The sequence below is a fragment of the Erythrolamprus reginae genome, chromosome 7 (assembly GCF_031021105.1).
Source record: "Erythrolamprus reginae isolate rEryReg1 chromosome 7, rEryReg1.hap1, whole genome shotgun sequence".
NCBI lineage: Eukaryota > Metazoa > Chordata > Lepidosauria > Squamata > Dipsadidae > Erythrolamprus > Erythrolamprus reginae.
The window spans coordinates 7,006,623-7,032,353 of NC_091956.1; the positions used below are offsets into that span (position 1 = coordinate 7,006,623).

Consider the following 25,731-nt stretch of genomic DNA (forward strand, 5'->3'; position numbering starts at 1 on the left):
CCCATCCTATTCCATTCCATTCCATATTTTCCATTCTATTCCATTCCATTCTATTCTATTCTATTCTTCTATTCTATTCTTCTATTCTATTCTACTCTATACTCTATTCTATGTCGCACACTATTGCATATCCTTATTCGCTTAACATTGCTTTCTGGGGCTGTGAGTACACTAACATTAATATTGCTTTTAATATTTATTTTTCTCTCTCATGACAAACCACAAAAGTACATTGAATTCAAGCTGAGATTTTGATTCTCGGGGACTAGGGGCATAAGCAGCCCTGGATGCAAGAATGAAAGATGGAAGAACCAGCTGCTCCCTGGAATCTCTGAAATTTTTCCACTGAATGTTGATGGGAAATGCTTGGTTGTTGCAACAGAAAAGGTGGCAATGCCTGTTCCGACTGAGAAGTAGGGTGAGGTTCCCCTGCCATAATTCATGTGCTCAAATTGTTTTTTTGCTTTCGGTTGATTGCAATAAAACAATGCCTTCACAAAGCTAAAAAGCCCAAGTATTGTTTGGATTTTTTTCTTTCTTTCAGCAAGACAATTGCTGAAAGAATTGCCTCCAATTGCCTGTTTAATTGCCTCCAATTAAGCAGCTAAGAAGGCCTACTTGCATTATTATTATTATTTATTACTTATTATTATTATTATTATTATTTATTATTATTATTTATTATTATTATTATTATTTATTACTTATTATTATTATTTATTACTTATTATTATTATTATTTATTATTTGTTATTATTTATTACTTATTATTTGTTATTATTTATTCCACTTCTATGCCGACTTCTAAGCCTTGACATGAGTGACGTCAAGTTGGCCACCTTTAAGCCAGTCACATGATCTTTAAGCCATGCCCCCAGTCACATGATTGTCAAGCCATCCCTACCTGGTAACATGGCCGGCAAGCCACACCCACAAAATAAGCCACGCCCACAGCGTAGTATTTATTTATTTATTTATTTTATTTATTTATTTTGTCCAATACACAATGAGGGTTTTAGTGGGTATATATCTATATACACATAGTAAAATACATGATGAAGGTTATAGAGGAGATACTCATCGTAAAATATATCTAAGAAAGAATAGAAAAGAAGATATAGTAATAGAACATATCAGTGAAAGAATAGAAGAAGAGATATAGGAATAGAAGAAAGGTATAGGAGATATAGGAGAGCAATAGGACAGGGGACGGAAGGCACTCTAGTGCACTTGTACTCGCCCCTTACTGACCTCTTAGGAATCTGGATAGGTCAACCGTAGATAATCTAAGGGTAAAGTGTTGGGGGTTTGGGGATGACACTATGGAGTCCGGTAATGAGTTCCACGCTTCGACAACTCGGTTACTGAAGTCGCATTTTTTACAGTCAAGTTTGGAGCGGTTAATATTAAGTTTAAATCTGTTGTGTGCTCTTGCGTTGTTGTGGTTGAAGCTGAAGTAGTCGCCGACAGGCAGGACGTTGCAGCATACGATCTTGTGGGCAATACTTAGATCTTGTTTAAGGCGTAATAATATCTTGTTTAAGGCGTAGTAGTAATTTTTTTTGCAGCTATTCAGTGCTTATGCATCATTTTTAATCCAAGTGCTTGATGGGATATATCTGCTGCCTTTTCTTCAAATGGAGCCACCTCTGAGCCCAGCAAATAAATAATAAATATTTTCATCCATGTTTGCTAAAGGATTGAAGGGGAGAAATCTTGGCTTTGACTGCAAGGTGGCCTCATGGCCTTCGGAAGGATCGGGAACTACAAATCCCAGAATTCCCACTCAGCAAACATTTCTTCCAAACATCAGTGTGGAGAAGGCCTCTCTAGCAAAAGCAGTGTGGAGAAGGCCTCTCTAGCAAAAGTAGGCCCAAGCCAGTGTGGCAGTTGCTCATCTCTATGGTTGCCAGGGCTTTGCTGTTGTCTCCTAGCAACGGGGACAAATGGTTGACTCAACATCCTGTTGCTGGGAAACAAGCATCCTTAGCTCTACCCTGTCCTTTTCAGCAGAGGCAGCTGTTGCAAGAGCTGGCCATAATGCCAGTCAAGTTGTGTCCTGCCCCTTGGTGAGCAAGTAAGCCAATTAAGTGTGCGGGTGACAAGGAAGGGACGTCCATTTAAGGCAAGCGTCGCAGGTGGAAAGCCAATCTAGGTCTAGGATTTATTTTAGGAACTTCAGGACCTTGAAAGCTGACTCAATCCATTAAAGCTGTCTTCAAAACAATCCAAATACATTAAAGGGCTTAAACTTGGTTTATTTGATATAATTCTGTACTTTATTATGGTCATAGATAGTGGTTTATTTGAATAAACCACCATTGGTGGGTACTGTAAGGTCGCTGAAGTTTCCCCAAGCCACTGAGATGCCAAAGAAAAAAGTGACACTTGAGACAAGGCTTGCAAAAATATATTGGCTTTTTATTCTTGGCCAATGTTGAAAAAGTGTTAAATAAGGTTCAGGAGAGAAGTGTTTTTAATAGGAAAGTGAACCCAAGAACAAGGGGGCACAATCTGAGGTTAGTTGGGAGAAAGATTAGAAGTAACGTGAGAAAATATTTTACTGAAAGAGTAGTAGATGCTTGGAACAAACACAACTCTGTTGTGAGCTCGTGTGTTGCTGTGGTTGAAGCTGAAGTAGTCGTTGATGGGGAGGACGTTGTAGCATATGATCTTATGGGCTAAGCTTAGATCATGTTTAAGGCGACGTAGTTCTAAACCCAGGATTGTAAGTCTAGTTTTGTAGGGTATTCAGTTTCGAGTGGAGGAGTGAAGGGCTCTTCTGGTGAAGTATCTTTGGACATTTTCAAGGGTGTTAATGTCTGAGATGCAATATGGGTTCCAAGCTAAGGAGCTGTATTCAAGGATGGGTCTGGCGAAAGTTTTATCAGCTCTGGTTAGTAGTGTGAGATTGCCAGAGCAGAAACTACGTAGGATTTTGACTATTAGTCTTTTGACTATTAGTTGGGGTCCATGGGTGAGTTCGACTAGACTTCAGCCACAGGGTGAAATCCATTTTTTTTTACTACTGGTTCTGTAGGTGTGGCTTGGTGGGCCAGACAGGGGAAGGATACTGCAAAATCCCCATTCCCACCCCACTCTGGGGCTATCCAGAGGTGGTATTTGCCAATTCTCTGAACTATTCTAATTTTTGACTACCGGTTCTCCAGAACCTGTCAGAACCTGCTGGATTTCACCCCTGTTCCGCCTGTTTGTCCTACCTAGTGTCTATTATACTACTACACTCTTGTGTTGGTATGACGTAGCAGACAGCGGAGAGCAAACCCTTTTAGCCTTGATGATGTTACCTAGTTATGTAATGAAATGTCTGCAAGAAAAAACCCAGAGAGCAACAAGGACCTCCACAAGGTCAAAATTGGGTTATTGAAAAGCATAAAAGAGCTTGTCAAGTTTCAAGAAAACTTATTTCAAGAAAAATTGGTCTTTGCTGACATCTACAGGTTGTGCAATTTTTGCAATACAGAGATGGTAACCCTGATAGCAGAGAATATTTGAGAGTTAGGCTATGGGTCGTCGGTGCTGTCTGAGCTTGCTGGTTTTCTTGTAGATATTTCATTACCAAACTAGGTTATGTCATCAATGCCAGCAGAGAATACGTTTTGCTATCATTTTTTTTTTTTAAAAGGTTTATTGAATTTTAAATGGGGATTTTGCAGTATTATTATTATTATTATTATTATTATTATTTATTAGATTTGTACGCCGTCCCTCTCCGCAGAGGGGGAATTATTCTTCCCCCTCTGTTGTGTGCTCTTGTGTTGTTGTGGTTGAAGCTGAAGTAGTCACCGACAGGCAGAACGTTGCAGCATATGATCTTGTGGGCAATACTTAGATCGTGTTTAAGGCATCTTAGTTCTAAGCTTTCTAGGCCCAGGATTGAAAGTCTAGTCTCATAGGGTATTCTGATTCGAGTGGAGGAGTGAAGGGCTCTTCCGGTGAAGTATCTTTGGTCATTTTCAAGGGTGTTAATGTCTGAGATGCGATATGGGTTCCAAACAGATGAGCTGTATTCGAGGATGGGTCTGGCGAAAGTTTTGTAAGCTCTGGTAAGTATTGTGAGATTGCCAGAGCAGAAGCTACGTAGAATTATGTTTACAAGTCTTGAAGCCTTCTTGGCTATGTTGTTGAAGTGGGCTTTGGCACTTAACTGTGTTTGCAAAAATATACCTTGCCATGCTAGCTTTTTATTCTCGGCGTGAATTGGGTCATTATTTTTAGTATTTGGTCCGGCCGGGCAGAACAAACTCCCAGTCCATTTTTAGAAGTATTGTAGCCAAGAGATATTTGTTCTCAATGCTTACAAAACTTTTGCCAGACCCATCCTCGAATACAGCTCATCTGTTTGGAACCCATATCGCATCTCAGGCATTAACACCCTTGAAAATGTCCAAAGATACTTCACCAGAAGAGCCCTTCACTCCTCCACTCAAAACAGAAGACCCTATGAGACTAGACTTTCAATCCTGGGCCTAGAAAGCCTAGAACTAAGATGCTTTAAACAAGATCTAAGTATTGCCCACAAGATCATATGCTGCAACGTCCTGCCTATCGGCGACTACTTCAGCTTCAACCACAACAACACAAGAGCACACAACAGATTTAAACTTAATATTAACCGCTCCAAACTTGACTGTGAAAAATGTCTTCAGTAACCGAGTTGTCAAAGTGTGGAACTCATTACCGGACTCCGTAGTGTCATCCCCAAACCCCCAACACTTTACCCTTAGATTATCTATGGTTGACCTATCCAGATTCCTAAGAGGTCAGTAAGGGGCGAGTACAAGTGCACTAAAGTGCCTTCCGTCCCCTGTCCTATTGCTCTCCTACATCTCCTGTATCCTTCTTCTATTCCTATATTTCTTCTTCTATTCTTTCATTGATATGTTCTATTAATATATCTTCTTTTCTATTCTTTCATAGATATATTTTATTATGAGTATCTCCTCTATAACCTTCATCATGTATTTTACTATGTGTATATAGATATATACCCACTAAAACCCTCATTGTGTATTGGACAAAATAAATAAATAAATAAATAAATCTCTTTTCCCATCCAGGTTCAAGGAAAAATTACCTTCCAGGTGCTTTCAAAAGCAGGTCTGTTACAAAGAAAGGTTCTCAGATTCTCTCAACGGTCAGCGATGGAGATTTCTGAAAACTGGCCTGGATGATTTCCGAGGTGGTGGTCCTCCACCTTCAGACAACATCATAATTCAAGGCACAAAAGGGCCTGTTCCCATCCTCCTACAGTGTAAGAAACTGGATGTTTCGCAGATTGTCCCTTATAAATCCAGAGAGTTGTTGAGGAGGCGCACACCAGTTCTCTCCAGACTCCCAACACCTCAGAAAGCCAACATAGACTCCAAGTCTCCGATCAAAGTCACCGAAGAACAGCATCCACTGGGACTCTTCCCACACCTGGAAGAGAGCGTGCCTCCAGAGGTAAGATGGGTGCATTTGAATTATATATCTAAGAAATAATAGAAAAGAAGATATAGGAATAGAACATATCAGTGAAAGAATAGAAGAAGAGATATAGGAATAGAAGAAAGGTATAGGAGATATAGGAGAGCAATAGGACAGGGGACGGAAAGCACTCTAGTGCACTTGTACTCGCCCCTTACTGACCTCTTAGGAATCTGGATAGGTCAACCATAGATAATCTAAGGGTAAAGTGTTGGGGGTTTGGGGATGACACTATGGAGTCCGGTAATGAGTTCCACGCTTCGACAACTCGATTGTTAAAGTCATATTTTTTACAGTCAAGTTTGGAATGGTTAATATTAAGTTTGAATCTGTTGCATGCTCTTGTGTTGTTGTGGTTGAAGCTGAAGTAGTCATTGACCAGTAGGACATTGCAGCATATGATCTTGTAGGCAATACTTAAATCGTGTTTTAGGTGCTGTAGTTCTAAGCTTTCTAGACCCAGGATTGTTAGTCTATTTTCGTAGGATATTCTGTTTCGAGTGGAGGAGTGAAGAGATCTTCTGGTGAAATATCTTTGGACGTTTTCGAGGGTGTTGATGTCCGAGATGTGGTATGGGTTCCAGACCGATGAGCAGTAGTCTAGGATGGGTCTGGCAAAAGTTTTGTAGGCTCTTGTGAGCAGTGTTCTCTCTAATTTTTTGGGGGGGTGAGCGGAAAAGTATAGTGTCTGAGCGGCAGTCCCTTCAGGACTGGGCGGCACAGAAATAATAATAAAATTTCCCTCTCAGCTTCTGGGCAGGTTTGGAAAACTCTGAGTTGATGATGATTTTTAAGTGAGCGATTGCTCACTGCTCAGCTTAGAGGGAACTATGCTTGTGAGTAGTGTGATATTGCCAGAGCAGAAGCTGCATAGGATCAGGTTAACAACTCTAGAAGCCTTTTTGGCGATATTGTTGCAGTGGGCTTTGGCACTTAGGTCATTTGATATTAGTATTCCAAGGTCTTTTACTGGCAGCCGGTGATCAGCAGAAGTAGCTTGCAGTACTGCACTCTAACCACTGCGTCACTGAGACAGGAAAAATGGTGCTGCCTTCTGCTGTACCCACACAGATTTTTGACGACGTGATGAAACTCCTGGACCCTGAGATGCAGCTGACTCGAATGTCGCCGGATTATAATAAAGACGATGCGACCACTCCTTCGCCGTCTCCATATCACTTGAAGTACGATCTGCCCTTAAACAGAAGCTACAGTTCCACCCTCCCGTGAGTAGTGAAATAAGTAAAATGCAAATTTAACACATAAAAGTGAAATAAAGAAATGCGAGGCTTATACAAGAAGGTTCAAATGGCCAGCTGTCTGCAAGGCAGTGATGAAATCCAAATTATTATTGGGCGTGGCTTGGTGAGTGGTGGGGGTTGGTGGGCGGGGCTTGATGGGCGTGGCAGGGAAAGATACTGCAAAATCCCCATCCCTTCCCTACACCCGGGAAAGGATACTGTAAATCCCCATTCCCTCCCCATTCCCGGGGGAAGGATAGTGCAAAACCTTTATTCCCTCCCCACTCTTGGAGGAGGATACTGCAAAATCCCAATTTTCTCCCCACTTCTGGGGGAGGATACTGCAAAATCTCCTTTCTCTCCCCACTCCAGGAAAAGGATACTGCAAAATCTCCATTTCCTTCCCTCTCCAGGAGAAGGATACCACAAAAATTGCCATTCCCTCCCCACTCCTGGGGGAGGATACTGCAAAATCTCCTTTCCTCCCCACTCCAGGGGGAAGAATGCTGCAAAATCCCCGTTCCCTTCCCACTCCAGGGGAAGGATACTGCAAAATCGCCATCCCTCCCCACTCCAGGGGAAGGATACTGCAAAATCGCCGTCCCTCCCTACTCCTGGGGGAGGATACTGCAAATCCCCGCTCCAGCGGAAGGATACTGCAAAATCCCCATTCCCTCCCCACTCCTGGGGGAAGGATACTGCAAAATCTCCTTTCCTCCCTACTCCTGGGGGAAGGATACTGCAAATCCCCATTCCCACCCCACTCCAGGGGGAAGGATACTGCAAAATCTCCTTTCCCTCTCCACTCCAGGGGAAGGATACTGCAAAATCTCCTTTCCCTCCCCACTCCAGGGGAAGGATACTGCAAAATCTCCTTTCTTCCCCACTCCAGGGGAAGGATACTGCAAAATCCCCATTCCCTCCCCACTCTGGAGCCAGCCAGAGATGATATTTGCCAGTTTTCCGAACTGCTCAAAATTTCTGCTACTATCAGAACCTGCAGGATCTCACCCCTGCTGCAAGTAATAAGTTCTTAAGTGGAGGTACCACTGTACTATAAAATAATAGCTCGCCTTTTCGTATTGTCCTCTGATTATTCCTAATAAAAATGTCTTGGGTTTAAATTCTAAAAAATTGCCTTTTTATGTTATCCTCTAATGATTCCTAATAAATGTATTTCAGGCTTTAGTTCAATGTCATAGTTTAATATTTCTTTTTAATCATAGCCCAAATTTTTTTCCCTTCCGGGCATGTCCATCACTCTAGCATCATTTTGTTGTCGCTTTATTTTTGTCTCATTTGTTTAATGACGGACTCTACACTTTTTGTATCCGCAGCTGGGTGCACAAGAAAAAGAACCCTTACATGTGGTTTAGTAAGCAAGCGGTGTCCGAGAGGCAACAGGCAGCCAAAATAGATTACGTCCCACCCCTGGATGAAAACGTTAAGCGGGTAACGAAGGAATTTTGTGAATGGGTCAATGCAATGGTAAGTACAAATAACTGTCTGAGAACCACAATCACAGCTGAGCAGGCCAATCCAACTAGCAAAACTCACATCCCTGGTTTGAAACCTTTACGTAGTGAACACGCACCGGAGTTGTGGGTTGGAAGTGAGCGGCCAGTTTGGTTTGTAGGGTGGTCCAAGCGACAGTTTCTACGGTGTCTGGGTCGACCAAGGTGGAAGCCAAAGTGTAGATCGTCAGGCCGCAGTAATTCAGGAATATGGCTCGTTTTCTATCGTCTTCTGCATTATGGTCCTTTCATGTAAAAATAAACATGTTTGCAGCCCCGCTGCGGCGTCCTTTTTCATAAAAATAACAATGTTTATTTTTACGTGAAGACCTCCCTTTGAAGGAGCTGGGGAATCCCTCCCACAAAGAGATTCTGGGTGCGGAGCCTTGACATCACCGGCAGGTTGCTAAGGACGCCAAGGTGATCACTTCCTGGATTCCATGGAATCCAGGAAGTGATCACCTTGGCATTCTTAGCAACCTGCCGGTATACATGACATCAAAGCTCCATCCCTGGAATCTCTTGGTGGGATTCCCCATTCGGGTTTGGGTTCGGTTCGGGTTCGGCCGAATTTTGCGTAAAGTTCGTCCGAACTTGCCGAACCCGAACACCGTTGGGTTCGCCCATCAGTAGTTATAGAGGATATAATCAGGTAGAATGCATTAAAGGGGGAATAGAGGAGAAAATAAAGGAGTGAAATATAACTATGAGAGAATAGCAGAAAAAGATATAGGTATAGAAGAGAAGATATAGGAGATATAAGGAGAGACAATAGGACAGGGGACGGTAGGCACTCTGGTGCACTTATGTACGCCCCTTACTGACCTCTTAGGAACTTGGTGAGGTCAACCGTGGATAGTCTAAGGGTAAAGTGTTGGGGTTAGGGGATGATACTACAGAGTCCGGTAGTGAATTCCACGCTTCGACAACTTTATCTTGGTTTTCTTTTGGTTATGCTGGTGGGATTCAATATTTTTAAAATTAACAGTTCTGTGAGTGTGGCAGGGGAAGGATACTGTAAAATCTCTATTCCTACCCCACTGCAGGGAAATGATACTGCAAAATCCCCATTTCCTCCCGATTAGCTGGGACTCTGGAGGCAGAGATTAGATGGGGCAGGGCCATTCAGAAGTGGTATTTACCAGTTCTCCGAACTACTCAAAATTATCCAGAACTGGTCAGAACCTACTTGAATACTACTGAATGCTACCTCGTGTTATGCATGATTAAGCAGAAGTAGCATTGGATACTAATTCGGAAATCGGAATGCAGAAATATTTTTTTAAAACATATTTTTATTGTTTTTCTTTAAGACAAACAATACAGACAACATTTAACATTTAAAGGAGCTATCATTGCTCCGCTGATCATAGAAGTCTAACTAATACCAAAAAAAGGAAAATCCAACTATAATCAGATCAATACAGAAATATAGTTTATAATACTCTACTATCTTATAAAATCTATATCTATGTTTCCATTTTTATATTATAGTTCACATAATTAAAATCAATTCTAATGTCTATAAATTTTATCAATGTACTACTAAAATATAACGTTCGGTTTTATATTTTCATTTTGATAATATAATTATGCTAGTTAAAGTCGATTAATTAAACTAAAAACCCTATACTTAAAATTTCTTAAAATACAATACTATATAATTATTCAATTCAAAATTTACTTCTTTATATCTATTTTAACAATATAATGAAATAATTGAAATCACTCAATCTAAAAACCTTATCCTTAAAATTTCTTAATATCTACTATTGTCTATTTAATTTAATCAGTTCAAATGTTATAAAATTTACTCATATATTATTAAAACCTACTTGAATACTACTGAATGCTACCTCGTGTTACGCATGATTAAGCAGAAGTAGCATTGGATACTAATTCGGAAATCGGAATGCGGAAGTATAAACCGCATGAGACTGTTGACCTTCTGTTGAAATGTTTGCCATCGGGTAAAAAAAAAAATTTAAAACGAAAAGAGGAAATAGTAAAGGCTTGATGATTCAGCATTGGATGAAAGTCTGATTAGGATATTCTGGTCGTGAATCATGATTTATTCTTGTGAAAGTTGCAAGGGTGACCTGAGCAATTTCTGACCCAGATATAAATGCAAGTTCCCTTCTTATTTTTTTTCCCCCTATAATGGTAGAGAACACTGTTTAAAGCAGTGGTTCTCAACCTTTCTAAGGCCGAGACCCCTTAATATGGTTCCTCATGTTGTGGTGGCCCCCAACCATAAGTCTAGCACCAATTCCCCCAACAGAGCTTTAAGCCGATAGGCAGGGAGGTCAGAGGGCCACCCCCACTGTATTTATTTATTTATTTTATTTATTTATTTATTGGATTTTTATGCCGTCCCTCTCCGCAGACTCGGGGCGGCTAACAACAGTGGTAAAACAACATGTAACAATCCAATTTAATAAAACAACTAAAAACCCTTATTATAAAAAACCAAACATACACACAAACATACCACGCATAACTTGTAATGGCCTAGGGGGAAAGAATAACTTAACTCCCCCATGCCTGGCGACAAAGGTGGGTCTTAAGAAGTTTGCGAAAGGCAAGGAGGGTGGGGGCCGTTCTAATCTCTGGGGGGAGCTGATTCCAGAGGGCCGGGGGCCACCACAGAGAAGGCTCTTCCCCTGGGGCCTGCCAAACGACATTGAGAAGGCCAACTCTGTGGGACCTTATCGGCCGCTGTAAATGCCTGATTGGTCAGATTGTAAAAATATGTTCCAAGGCTTTAGTTCCTAACACCGGGAGAAATTTGTCCTTTCCCATGGTCTTAGGCGACCCCTGTGAAACGGTCATTCGACCCCCCAAAGGGGTCCTGACTCTCAGGTTGCGAACCACTGCTTTAAAGCCTTAAACAAGTACCCACAATGTTGCTTTAAGCTATTCCTCCAGTGCGGCTGTGAAAGTAATTCCACCATCATGCACTGATAAAGGAGAAAGAAAATTGAAGTACAGTAGGTGTTAATAGGGGACACAGTGACTCAATGGCTAAGACGCCGAGCTTGTCGATCAGAAAGGTCGGCAGTTCGGCGGTTCGAATCCCTGATTATTATTATTATTTATTATTTATCGGATTTGTATGCCGCCCCTCTCCGCAGACTCGGGGTGGCTAACAACAATGATAAAAACAGCATGTAACAATCCAATACTAAAACAACTAAAAACCCTTATTATAAAACCAAGCATACACACAAACATACCATGCATAACTTGTAATGGCCTAGGGGGAAGGAATATCTCAACTCCCCCATGCCTGGCGGTATAAGTGAGTCTTGAGTAGTTTACGAAAGACAGGGAAGGGGGGCAGTTCTAATCTCTGGGGGGAGTTGATTCCAGAGGGCTGGGGCCGCCACAGAGAAGGCTCTTCCCCTGGGTCCCGCCAAATGACATTGTTTAGTCGACGGGACCCGGAGAAGGCCAACTCTGCGAGTGAGCTCCCATTATTTGTCCCAGCTTCTGCAAACCTAGCAGTTCAAAAACACATAAAAATACAAGTAGAAAAATAAGGACCACCTATTGGGTTCCTCCTGGTTTGCACCATCTCCGCTGGTAATGCCACAGAGCCACTTCTATTGGCGTTGGTCTGTGGATGCTGCCATCTTTCTGGGGGATTTTTTGCTGATGTTTTTCCTTCTGTGCATGTGCAGAAGCCGAGTTTCCAGCACGGTGCATGTGTCACCATCTTGTTTTTGACTTTTGGGGGAATTTTTGGCACTGCACATTCATGTGTGTGTAGCGTGGCCACGCAGCATGAGACGAAGCAAAACGCTGGCGAGGTCAGTTAGAACTTTATTTCTAGGTTGAATCTTGTCTTGTTCAGTTTCCATCCATTATTCCATGTCTGGCCTTTGGGTGCCTTGGAAAATAGCTTGACCCCCTCCTCTCTGTGGCAGACCTTCAAGTATTGGAAGACTGCTATCCTGTCTCCCCTGTTGCTTCTCTTCACTAGATTTAGCTGCCCTGAGACTTTGGAGAGGGGCGGCATACAAATTTAATTAGCAATAATAATAATAACAACAACAACAACAACAACAACAACAACAATAATAATAATAATAATAATAATAATTGTTCTGCAGGCGTGTCCCAACCGCCCGTAATTACAGGGTAATTAGTCCAGAAAGACACACACCACACAATAGAAGGAAGACCAAAAGTCTTTATCAACAGAAAAGCAGAAAAAACTCCCTTTTTAAATGTCAAAGGGATTTTCTGGTACACACAAGGCACAGGTTAAATGCAATCCAATTTCTCACCCAGTAACTGGGAAATTGAGTCCAATTCCAAAAGCCCAGAAAGTCCACACAGAGTCTTGAACAGGATAATAGCAAAACCACGATCTTGACGAAACTATGACTCAGATAAACTTCCACAAGGCTAAACCAGCACACTGCTCTTTTTATCTGTAGCACTAATTACAGCAGCCCCACCCAACCACAGGTGGCCGCACTTGTCTCCTGTAATAATCCTTCAGTTGTTCCCTCCTATGCATCACTCTACGCATGTGTGGGTCTGTCATAAGCTCTTGTTCAGAATCCAGGGATGATAAGGATGATTGATCTCCTCCTGGGTTGTCTGCCAACTCCCCTCTTCCCTGTCACTCATGTTGCCTTGGTCAGAGGAGCCTTCGTCGGGAGATTCCATCTAGAGTCGCAGCATCTTTTTTAATAGCATGGTGACCAAAACTGAATGTAGTACTCTAGGTGTGGTCTTACTAAGGCTTTATAGAGTGGCATTAGTACCTCTTTGATCTTGATTGTATCCCCCTCTTAATGCAATTTAGGATTGTGTTCGCATTTTGGGTTGCCTCCGCACACTGCTGGCTCATATTTAATTGGTTGTCCACTAAGACTCCGAGATCCCTCTCAGTTACTGTTTTATATAGGTGCTAGCTGGGGAATTCTGGGAGTTAAAGTCCAGGCATCTTCAAGGTGGAGGGCGCTGCTCTCGAACGGAGTGCTTGCAATGTTCCCTGAATGTGTATTCTTGGTTTACTCCCTCAGGGCGGAGATAAGTACAACATTGACGAAGACACCATCACGAAGCTCTTCGACACGAGGTACGAAAGCGATATCAAGACCGTCACGCCTATTAAAATAGTGCAGCTCTATCAAATACCACCAGAGTTGAGGCAATACCTGGGGAGGTATCCGGGCCGGAAGAGGAGGACCACTAAGGTAAGGAGGCCAAAAGGATCGGAACGGTAACAGATACTGAGATAATAATTGAAGGATTCGATAACATGCATGTCACGTTAAAAAACCCAAAAGGAGGCAAGGTTTGTCAGCCTTGGCAGTTTTTAAGATGGGCGGACTTCAACTCCCAGCAAGCCTTCTATTCTGTTCTGTTCTGTTCCCTTCCGTTCCGTTCCATTCCATTCATTATTCTATTCCATTCCATTCCATTCCATCCTAATTTCTTCTATTCTATTCTATTCTATTATTTATTATTATTATTATTATTATTATTATTATTATTATTATTATTATTATTATTATTATTCTATTCCATCCCATCCCATTCTAATTTCTCCTATTCTATTCTATTCCATTCCATCCTAATTTCTCCTATTCTATTCTATTCCATTCCATTCCATTCTAATTTCTCCTATTCTATTCTATTCTATTCCATTCCATTCCATCCTAATTTCTCCTATTCTATTCCATTCCATTCTATTCCATTCCATCCTAATTTCTCCTATTCTATTCTATTCTATTCCATTCCATCCTAATTTCTCCTATTCTATTCTATTCTATTCCATTCCATTCCATCCTAATTTCTCCTATTCTATTCTATTCCATTCCATTCCATCCTAATGTCTCCTATTCTATTCTATTCCATTCCATTCCATCCTAATTTCTCCTATTCTATTCTATTCTATTCTATTCTATTCCATTCCATCCTAATTTCTCCTATTCTATTCTATTCTATTCTATTCCATTCCATCCTAATTTCTCCTATTCTATTCTATTCTATTCCATTCCATCCTAATTTCTCCTATTCTATTCTATTCCATTCCATTCCATCCTAATTTCTCCTATTCTATTCTATTCTATTCCATTCCATCCTAATGTCTCCTATTCTATTCTATTCCATTCCATCCTAATTTCTCCTATTCTATTCTATTCTATTCCATTCCATCCTAATTTCTCCTATTCTATTCTATTCTATTCTATTCCATTCCATCCTAATTTCTCCTATTCTATTCTATTCCATTCCATCCTAATTTCTCCTATTCTATTCTATTCTATTCCATTCCATCCTAATTTCTCCTATTCTATTCTATTCCATTCCATTCCATCCTAATTTCTCCTATTCTATTCTATTCCATTCCATTCCATTCCATCCTAATTTCTCCTATTCTATTCTATTCTATTCCATTCCATCCTAATGTCTCCTATTCTATTCTATTCTATTCTATTCCATTCCATCCTAATTTCTCCTATTCTATTCTATTCTATTCCATTCCATCCTAATTTCTCCTATTCCATTCTATTCTATTCTATTCTATTCCATTCCATCCTAATTTCTCCTATTCTATTCTATTCTATTCTATTCCATTCCATCCTAATTTCTCCTATTCTATTCTATTCCATTCCATCCTAATTTCTCCTATTCTATTCCATTCCATTCCATCCTAATTTCTCCTATTCTATTCTATTCTATTCTATTCTATTCTATTCTATTCTATTCTATTGTATTCCATTCCATCCTAATTTCTCCTATTCTATTCTATTCTATTCCATTCCATCCTAATTTCTCCTATTCTATTCTATTCTATTCTATTCCATTCCATCCTAATTTCTCCTATTCTATTCTATTCCATTCCATCCTAATTTCTCCTATTCTATTCTATTCTATTCTATTCCATTCCATTCCATCCTAATTTCTCCTATTCTATTCTATTCTATTCCATTCCATTCCATCCTAATGTCTCCTATTCTATTCTATTCTATTCTATTCCATTCCATCCTAATTTCTCCTATTCTATTCTATTCTATTCCATTCCATCCTAATTTCTCCTATTCCATTCTATTCTATTCTATTCCATTCCATCCTAATTTCTCCTATTCTATTCTATTCCATTCCATTCCATCCTAATTTCTCCTATTCTATTCTATTCCATTCCATCCTAATTTCTCCTATTCTATTCTATTCCATTCCATCCTAATTTCTCCTATTCCATTCTATTCCATTCCATCCTAATTTCTCCTATTCTATTCTATTCTATTCTATTCCATTCCATTCCATCCTAATTTCTCCTATTCTATTCTATTCTATTCTATTCTATTCCATTCCATTCCATTCCTGGACAAGAATGCAAATATTTTTGTGGTTGTTTGGCAACAGCGTCTGGACTTTCTGTGCAAATGACAGGGGAAAAAAAACAAAAAACCTTGAATTTGGGCTTTGACCATTAAGCGGGTCATTATTTTTATAGAAATAGCTAGTGGTTATTATTTCCAACAACTACAAGGGTGACCCCTTCCAATTTCTGTTATTCTGTGCAACCCAAAGAACTAAAGACTTAGCAGTCTGGTGACCCTCCTTGATCATTTGCTTGGGCGCTGAAAATGCGTCAGTGACCAAGGACACTGGAAAGAGTCTGCCATCTCTTGCCTTTAGCTAACCCCTTCTGAGCCCAAATGGGAAAAGATTAAATACGGCGCCTGGTACCTTCCTCCAAAGACATGGAGAAAGAAACGAGCGACCGAGAAGGAAGAGATTCCTGAATGCCTACGAGCCTTCTTGAACGCCAGGAAGAAGATTGTCCAAAAGGTAACTTCACACATTTCACTTTGTTTTCTTTGCTGGCTCCCCTCACTACTTCTGGTGTGTGTTTTTAGCCTGTTGGAAACTTGTTGGTTTTAAGTTCTTCATTAATAGCACCCTGGTGATGTTACCTAGCTTGGTAATTGTTCTGTCGGGCTCTCCTCCCGAAAATTCACAGGTACAAATTTCAGACACACACACACACGTTTGAAAATTCAAAACAATGTTCTTTAGAATGAAAATTCACTTAAACCAAGCCCTCTTCTGGTATAGCAAAGAGCACTCGTCTTCAAACAAACTAGTAATTGGTACAAGTCCCTTATCAGTTCTGTGATACTTAGCTTGCAGCTGTGAGGCAATTCACAGTCCTTCTTCTTTCACAAAGTGAAACACACTTTGCTCTGGTTTAGTTTCAAAGCGGGGAAAAATGAGCACACAAAAGGTCAAAGTCAGCAAGGCAGGCACGAAACACAACGATCAGATAATCCTCCACAATGGCCAAACCCACAGGCTGCTATTTATAGCAGCCTCACTAATGACCACAGCCCCACCCAACCACAGGTGGCCTCATTTTCTTTGATAATAATCTCTCAGTTGTTGCCTATGCATCGCTCTCCGCATGCGTGGCTGTATCATTAACTCTTGTTCTGAATCCAAAGAGGAGCTAGATAATTCATCTCCTTCTGAGCTGTCTGCCACACTCTCCTCCTCCCTGTCACTCATGTCTTCTTGGTCAGAGGAGCCTTCATCATCAGATTCCACCGGGGGCAAAACAGGCCTGCAGCATGTGGATGTCTCCCCCACATCCACAGTTCTTGGGGCAGGAGCTGGGCCAGAGCTAACCACAACAGTAATGAAACGTCTTCGAGAAAACCACCAAGCTCAGAGAGCGACAAGCCCAGGGGTGGGATTCAGCAAGTTTGGACCTGTTTGGGTGAATCGGGTGTTAATTTTACATCTGGTTCGCCAAAACGGTAGTTGCAAGGATTGGCTGACCCTGTCCGCAAATCCCCTCCCCTCCCCGGAATCTCCACACGGCTCATTTTAGTTGCAAGGTAAGTGCAGAGCCAAAAATGCCCTCCCAGACCCTTTGGGAGCCAAAAACCAGCTGGTCGGCACACACTTTAGAGTTGAGATACGGCAACAACTCGCGTACCAGCAGATATGGCTCCTTGTGCCACCTGTGGCACGAATGCCATAGGTTCACCATAACTGCTACCCTTACAAATTTTATGCTTTAAATCTTGAGTTAGGTCGTCCGTGGCTATGACCCATGGCCACAAAAGGTGCAATATTTAAAGGGGGTGTTGTACATACTCCTGATCAGTTGGAGGATGATCAAGATATTGAGGACTTGTATTCAGATAGTGTTTATGAAGTAGTGGGGGGGCCCGGAGTTACAGGTAGTAGAACAGGTGGGAGGCCAGCCACAGGATGGGGCTATGAGTTCAGGATCTAGCGAGGGAGAATCAGACACTCGCTGGGTTAAACCTAAATTCAGAAGGGCCCAAAAACATGGAGAACAGAGGTCTGGAAGAAGATATTAAGGAGAGGAATGGGTTAAATACTGTAGTGAGGTTACTGGCATGTCAGGGGGCTAGTGGAGAAGAAGGGTGGAGTTTCAACGTTACCGAAAGGAAATATGGAGGTGCCTTCGCCACGCTAAAGTAAGCCAAAGTATTTTGTATTGTATTTAGTCAGTGCTGCTGTCTTTTTTACAGTTATGTAGTTAGGAAATAAATCTTGTCTAAGTGAAGCAGGAAAAGGAATGTGAGGAATGCAGCTAGAGAGAGATAACGGACCGATTGATGTCCGGAATGTGTTGAAGTGCAAGAGAGCAGAGAAATAAACGGAGTTGCTTTATTCATGAAATGATGCATTTAATGAGAGTTATTTGTAAGTACTAAACTTCTACCAGAAACCAGAACAGGGGGACCACGGTGAAGAAAAGAGTTGAGAATGGGATTTAAGTAGTCTCTTGATGTGAGAAATGAAATCTCTTGCAGGCTGAGGCAGAGCTAGAATCGGCCCTCCATGGAACGTATGCCTTCGAACAATTCCTTGAAACCAAAGGCTACAGGAAGCCTCAGGTGAGTGAACTCCTGGGATTTGATCCCATATTGGACCCAGGATCCCCGCAGACCGATGGAGATTTAAACTTAATATTAACCGCTCCAAACTTGACGGTAAAAAATACGACTTCAGCAACTGAGTTGTCAAAGCGTGGAACTAAGACGCCTTAAACAAGATCTAAGTATTGCCCACAAGATCATATGCTGCAGCGTCCTGCCTGTCGGCGACTACTTCACCTTCAACCACAACAACACAAGAGCACATAACAGATTTAAACTTAATATTAACTGCTCCAAACTTTACTGTAAAAAATATGACTTCAGTAACTGAGTTGTCAAAGCGTGGAACTCATTACCGAACACCATGGTGTCATCCCCAAACCCCCAACACTGTACCCTTAGATTATCCACAATTGACCTTTCCAGATTCCTAAGAGGTCAGTAAGGGGCGTGCATAAGTGCACTAGAGTGCCTTCCGTCCCCTGTCCTATTGCTCTCCTATATCTCTTATACCATTCTTCTTTTCCTATATTTCTTCTATTCTTTCATTGATATATTTTATTCCTATTACTTCTCTTCTCTTCTTTCTTAGATATATTTTTCTATGAGTATATCCTCTATAACCTTCATTATGTATTTACTATAGGTATACCCAATAGAACCCTCATTGTGTAATGCAGTGTTTCCCAACCTTGGCAGCTTGAAGATATTTGGACTTCAACTCCCAGAATTCCCCAGCCAGTTTATGCTGGCTGGGGAATTCTGGGATTTGAAGTCCAGATATCTTCAAGTTGCCAAGGTTGGGAAACACTGGTGTAATAGACAAAATCAATCAATCAATCAATCAATCAATCAAACAAACAAACAAACAAACAAACAAACAAACAAACAAACAAACAAACAAACAAATTCTGTCTAGTAGTTAAATTTCTGACTGCCAGGACTCCAAATTTGGACGTTGGTTACTTCCTGGTTTTAACTCCATTGTGGGAGCTAAAATCCAACCGTCTTCAAGTCGCCAAGGCTGAGAAACTCATGTTAAAGAAATAAATAAGGTTGGGGGAAAAAAATACTGTATTTCCAAACTTTTCAGAACAACTTTGGGAATCTCTAATCGTCCCACCAGGGAGCAGCATTTAACCAGCTTTTTAATCATGCTTTGGGCGGAAAACAAAGCAGAGCAAAACATTATCAGAATTTAAATGAGAAACCATGATGAAATCTGATTAGACTGGATGCTTTTGAAAGAAATCATGGAAGACAGGAATGAGACGCTACTTTTTCAGGGGGATATTATGTCCACGTGGATTTGAAGAGCTAAGATTTGCTTCTTTACCTGTCCCTTGGGATTCCCCTGCAGCACCGCAAAAACACGGAGGTTCGGAGGTGGTGTTTCCCTTGGAGGGGAGCCTCAGGGGAATCCCAACAGCGCAAAAATGGGCGCTTCGCTGGCAACAGAAATCCGGAGGCAGGGCATCCCAGTGGCGGCGGCTTGGGTTTGTAAGGTGAAAATAGTTTTGAAGAAGAGGCAAAAAAAAATCTTAAACCCCGGGTTTGTATCTCGAAAAGTTTGTATGACGAGGGGTTTGTAAGACGAGGTATCACTGTACGTCTTTTTGGATACCTGTTTTCCGTTAGCTTGGTTCTTAACTTTGGATCACAAATTGAACACAATAGTATTTATCTAGATTGACCCATTCCATTTTCTTTGGAGTCCAAAGTAGAACATTGCAGACTAACAATCAAATGTTATTTGAGGGGTTATTTGAGGTCATTTTATTTAGTTAGTTAGTTTGTCGATCATGTACTAGATAACAGGTATAAGTGTAAACATGGACACGAACACAGAAAATGAATACAAATAAATGGGAACAGTAGGACAGGGATGGTAGGCACGCTGGTACACTTATGCACGGCCTCTTACAGACCTCTTAGGAATGGGGTGAGGTCGACAGTAAGTCTAAAGTTAAAGTTTTGGGGCTTTGGGGATGAAACCACAGATTCAGCTAGTTCATTCCAGGCATTGGTTGCTGTTGCTGAAGTCGTATTTTCTGCAATCAAGTTTGGAGCAGTTTACCTTAACTTTGTATCTATTATGTGCTCGTGTATTGTTGTGGTTGAAGCTGAAGTAGTCACTGACAGGTAGGATATTGTAGTAAATAATTTTATTTACTACGCTTAGGTCAAACCAAAGGCGGCATAGTTCTAAGTTGCCTAAGCCCAAAATGTCAAGTCTGGTGGAATAAGGTATTCTGTTACCTTATGAGGGATGTGGGGGAATTCTTCTCGTGAAATATCTCTGGACTCACTCAGTTGTATTAATGTCCGATATGCACTGCGGGTTCCAGACAAATGAGCTGTACTTGAGAATTGGTCTAGCAAATGTTCTTTTTAAAATACTTTTTTTTTAAAAAAAAGGATGAGGGGGCACTCCCTAAAGCTCATAGGTAAGAAAGTGAAGACAAATAAAGGGAAATATTTCTTCACCCAGAGGGTCCTTGGTTTATGGAATTTCCCTCCAGAAGAGGTCGTGACAGCTGACAGCCTGGAGAGCTTCAAGGCAGGATATGATAGATTCATGGATGTGTATCGGTGGTTATTGAAACGGATGTCCAAGTGCCTCCTCTATCTGGGTTGAGGCAGGCAGAATTCCCTTGGGTACCATTTGTTGGGGGTCAAGGGAAAGGGAGGGTTTTGCCTTGTCTTTCTGCTCAAGATCCCTGTGGACAATTGGCGGGCCACTTTTGGCCTGATTCTGCATGGCTCTTTGTTCTGGTACAAGCTCAACGTTTCCCAGTCAGATAACTCAGCACAACGGGGTATCCCAGATCATTTAATTACAGGAATTCTCACAATAACTCACAGTTATGATGCAATTCTTCTGTAGTATAATCTTTCCCATTGTGCAGGTAAAAAGAGATTGAATTGACCCCGGCTCTAGGTGTAGCATCTACATGCTGGCTGGCTTAGTGAGTGAAGACAAAAGACCCACTGGAATGTTCTCTCCAATTACCCCTCATCCCAAAACAGAGCCAATAGGAATACACAAATGTGGTCACATGTAAAACTACATTACCCAGAGTGCAATTTCACTACATTTCCCCTAATGCAATATCTTAAATAAACATGCCTAAATACAGTCCAACTATCTCTGTCTCTGGGGACAGCACACTCTTATTTTATTTTTATTTATTTATTTATTTGTCCAATACACAATGAGGGTTTTAGTGGGTACTGTATATATCTATATACACATAGTAAAATATATGATGAAGGTTATAGAGGAGATACTCATAGTAAAATATATCTAAGAAAGAATAGAAAAGAAGATATAGTAATAGAACATGTCAATGAAAGAATAGAAGAAGAGATATAGGAATAGAAGAAAGGTATAGGAGATATAGGAGAGCAATAGGACAGGGGACGGAAGGCACTCTAGTGCACTTGTACTCGCCCCTTACTGACCTCTTAGGAATCTGGATAGGTCAACCGTAGATAATCTAAGGGTAAAGTGTTGGGGGTTGGGGGATGACACTATGGAGTCCGGTAATGAGTTCCACGCTTCGACAACTCGGTTACTGAAGTCATATTTTTTACAGTCAAGTTTGGAGCGGTTAATATTAAGTTTAAATCTGTTGTGTGCTCTTGTGTTGTTGCGGTTGAAGCTGAAGTAGTCGCCAACAGGCAGGACGTTGCAGCATATGATCTTGTGGGCAATACTTAGATCTTGTTTAAGGCGTCTTAGTTCTAAACTTTCTAGGCCCAGGATTGAAAGTCTAGTCTCATAGGGTATTCTATTTCGAGTGGAGGAGTGAAGGGCTCTTCTGGTGAAGTATCTTTGGACATTTTCGAGGGTGTTAATGTCTGAGATGTCATATGGGTTCTGAACAGATGAGCTGTATTCGAGGATGGGTCTGGCAAAAGTTTTGTAAGCTCTGGTAAGTAGTGTGAGATTGCCAGAGCAGAAGCTACGTAGGATTAGGTTTACAACTCTTGAAGCCTTCTTGGCTATATTGTTGCAGTGGGTTTGGGCACTTAAATCTTTTGTTACTAGTATACCAAGGTCCTTTATATAGTATAATGTTAAAGGACTGATTTGAAACTATCAATGCATGGATTCCTCCACACTAATTGTGCTTCTCTCATGCTTTCAGTTTCTTCTGGAGATGTTGGCTGCCGGTCACTCTGACAAGATAGCAGAAGACAGCGAGCTTCTATCCAGGAAGCTGTCGATGAAGGTCCTTCAAGAATTTAGATCACAGTCTTCCGCCACCATTTAAGCCTCAGTTCTCCTCCACTGGAGATAGTTTTAACCTTTGTAAAACCGAGTCAAAATGCCACCCATCATACAGAGCTCTTGTATGTTCCCACTCCTTTTTCTCAGCAGCTGTTGAGTCAGTCACAAGTGAAATGCAGAGAGAAATAAGCCCAGAAAATAAAAAAAGGAAAGGAACATAAGAACAAGTTCAGGTCATGAAATTATTAGCCTTATGTGTTAAATGGGGATGGAAAAAAAAGTTTTTCAGACGAGTATGTTCTAGGAGGAGATTAATTTTAAATATAAAAGTAACGTTTACAATGTTAGCACATGGAGAAAAATCTGCGTGGCTTGTTTTTCACACTAATGCTATTTAATAAAAAAAAGTTTTTATGGTTTTATTATCTTTTATTTATTTTATTTTATTTATTTATTTTGTCCAATACACAATGAGGGTTTTAGTGGGTATATATCTATATACACATAGTAAAATACATGATGAAGGTTATAGAGGAGATACTCATAGTAAAATATATCTAAGAAATAATAGAAAAGAAGGTATAGTAATAGAACATATCAATGAAAGAATAGAAGAAGAGATATAGGAATAGAAGAAAGGTATAGGAGATATAGGAGAGCAATAGGACAGGGGACGGAAGAAACCAATAAAATTACATCAATTGAGGCATCAGTAGATTAAATGTTTTAGAATATTTATTTCAAAGAAAGCCAGTAAACTAGCTCTGTAAGTTTAAAAGAGGGTAAACAGGTATATGTCCCCCCCCCCAAGGCAGGTATAGGCAAAAAAAATGCAAGTACTAAGTACTTACCTCAATCCCCTGCTCCTGCTGGTTTGGGTTAGCTTTTCTTTTATGTACACTGAGAGCATATGTACCAAGACAAATTCCTTGTGTGTCCAATCACACCTGGCAAATAAAAATTCTATTTTATTGTGTTCTGTTCTATTCTATTTTTAGCCACACACGTTAAAGAATCGTTGCAGTTTGTTAGGTGAATTATGTGGTTGTTAAGTAAATCTGGCTTCCCCCATATATCTTGCTTGTCAGGAACCAGCTGAGAAAGTTGCAAATGGGATGGGACACTGCGGAGAGGGGCGGCATACAAATCTAAATAATAAATATAAATAAATAAATAAAATATCATTAAAATACCTGCCCATTGCCAAGCATCTGAATTTTGATCAAGTGAGGGATGCTGCAATGGTTATAAACATAGAAACTGGTCATAAGTTAATTTTTTCCAGTGCTGTTGTAACTTTGACTGGTCACTAAAAGAATGATTGTAAATCAAGGACTACCTATAGGGATTTAGCAGTCAAACTCTGCATAAAGATGGCCATTTAAAATTATTTGCATGGAAGGCTGTGTTTTTAAGTATTTCCAGGTTGGCTTCAATGGTCAGATGAAGTGAACTAACTCTTACCACCTGCTGAGACTCAATGTTTATGCTTGGCTCTAGTGCCCCTAATCTACAATTTGAATAGAATAGAATAGAATAGGATGGGATGGAAGAAGAAGAGAAAGAGGAAAGGAAGGGAAGAGAAGGGAAGAGAAGAGAAGAGAAGAGAAGAGAAGAGAGAAGAGAAGAGAAGAGAAGAGAAGAGAATTTTTTATTTGGCTAAGTGAGATTGGAAACACAAGGAATTTATCTTTGGTGCATATGCTTTGTTGTGGTTAGCTCTGGCCCAGCTCCTGCCCCAAGGACTGTGGATGTGGGGGAGACATCCACATGCTGCAGGCCTGTTTTGTCCCCAGTGGAATCTGCTGATGAAGGCTCCTCTGGCCAAGAAGACAGGAGTGACAAGGAGGAGGAGAGTGTGGCAGACAGCTCAGAAGGAGATCAATTATCTCTCTCCTCCTTGGATTCAGAACAAGAGTTAATGATACAGCCACGCATGCGGAGAGCGATGCATAGGCAGCAACAACTGAGAGATTATTATCAAAGAAAATGAGGCCACCTGTGGTTGGGTGGGGCTGTGGTCGTTAGTGAGGCTGCTATAAAGAGCAGCCTGTGGGTTTGGCCATTGTGGAGGATTATCTGATCGTTGTGTTTGGTGACTGCTTTACTGACTTTGACCTTTTGTGTGCTGATTTTCCCCCGCTTTGAAACTAAACCAGGGCAAAGTGTGTTTCACTTTGTGAAAGAAGGACTGTGAATTGCCTCACAGCTGCAAGCTAAGTATCACAGAACTGATAAGGGACTTGTACAAATTACCAGTTCGTTTGGAGATGAGTGCTCTTTGCTACACCAAAAGAGGGCTTGGTTTAAGTGAATTTTCATTATAAAGAACATTGTTTTGAATTTTCAAACGTGTGTGTGTCTGAAATTTGTACCTGTGAATTTTTGGGAGGATTCTACCAGAGAGCCGGACAGAACATGCTCTCAGTGTATATAACTTAACAGGTCAAGAATTTTAAATTCTTGTTATATTCCAGCCTCAAAAAAAGTGTTTCCTCAATCTCAGAAGTTTCAAGACTCGTGGACTCCAACTCCCAGAATTTCCCAGACAACATGGAATTCTGGGAGTTGAAGTCCACAAATCTGAAAGATTGAAAAACACTGGTTCTGCAAACTCCACCGCGGGTGTGTCTTTCTCCCCTGACTTTTGCCTTAATTCTACTTTATTGTAAGACGCCCAGAGTCGATGTGGAGTTGGGCAGCATACAAATAAATAATAATAAATAATAAACAAGATGACAAAGGCCTGGAGACTAAAACATATAATGGATGGTTGGGGGATTTGGGTTTTTATAGTCTAAAAGAAGGACTTGGGGTGATATAGGATAGCAGCGTTCCAGTATTTGAAGGGCTGCCACAAAGAAGAGGGAGTCAATCTATTCTCCAAAACACCTGAAGGCAAGACAAGAAATAGTGGATGGAAACTAATCAAGGAGAGAAACAACCTGGAATTAAGGAGAAACTTCCTAACAGGACAATCAACCAGTGGAGCAACTCGCCAACAGATGCTGTGGGTTCTTCATCAATGGAGGTTTTTTTTAAAGAGACTGGACAGTCGCTTGTCTGAAATGGTAAGATGTCCTGCTTGAGCAGGAGGCTGGACTAGAAGACCTCCAAGGTCCCTTCCAGCTCTATTCTTCAACCCTCAGGACCAAACTCCCTTCTCGGGAGGAAGCTGCTCTGCTTCCCGGCCCATTTAAGACTCCCTTTAAGCCGTTTAAAGACTTTGGAAGCCGCCTCTTGACTTGCTCTAGGAGCACGCCTCCCCGTTAAAGAGGCAGCAATCATCTTCTCCAATTGCATGGCTTCTTCTCCAAGTGCTCTCTCCTTCTTCTTCTTCTTCTTCTTCTTCTTCTTCTTCTTCTTCT

At 41.0% G+C, this 25,731-nt stretch overlaps 1 protein-coding gene across 2 annotated transcripts; it reads left to right on the forward strand.

The window, feature by feature from the left end:
* The first annotated feature begins 1,943 nt into the window (after positions 1-1,943).
* Positions 1,944-22,783, forward strand: FAM47E (family with sequence similarity 47 member E). 2 transcript variants are annotated; one of them, XM_070756907.1, is made up of 8 exons: positions 1,944-2,077; positions 5,082-5,466; positions 6,562-6,716; positions 8,069-8,219; positions 13,285-13,458; positions 15,908-16,060; positions 18,061-18,144; positions 22,281-22,783. In XM_070756907.1, exons 1-8 carry the CDS (start codon positions 1,947-1,949, stop codon positions 22,404-22,406), a joined length of 1,359 nt encoding a protein of 452 aa, XP_070613008.1. In that variant the 5' UTR covers positions 1,944-1,946; the 3' UTR covers positions 22,407-22,783. The 2 variants fall into 2 exon arrangements, with proteins under 2 accessions (XP_070613008.1, XP_070613009.1); XM_070756908.1 differs by having other exon boundaries at positions 1,945-2,069.
* Positions 22,784-25,731: the final 2,948 nt, after the last annotated feature.

Bases quoted from the DNA above. Each gene is read 5' to 3' on its own strand.
- FAM47E (XM_070756907.1), top strand. From the start codon at position 1,947: ATGGTTGACTCAACATCCTGTTGCTGGGAAACAAGCATCCTTAGCTCT. The intron at 2,078-5,081 runs GTAAGCCAATTA...TTTCCCATCCAG, and splicing joins TCCTGCCCCTTGGTGAGCAA to GTTCAAGGAAAAATTACCTT. The intron at 13,459-15,907 runs GTAAGGAGGCCA...TCTTGCCTTTAG, and splicing joins GGAAGAGGAGGACCACTAAG to CTAACCCCTTCTGAGCCCAA.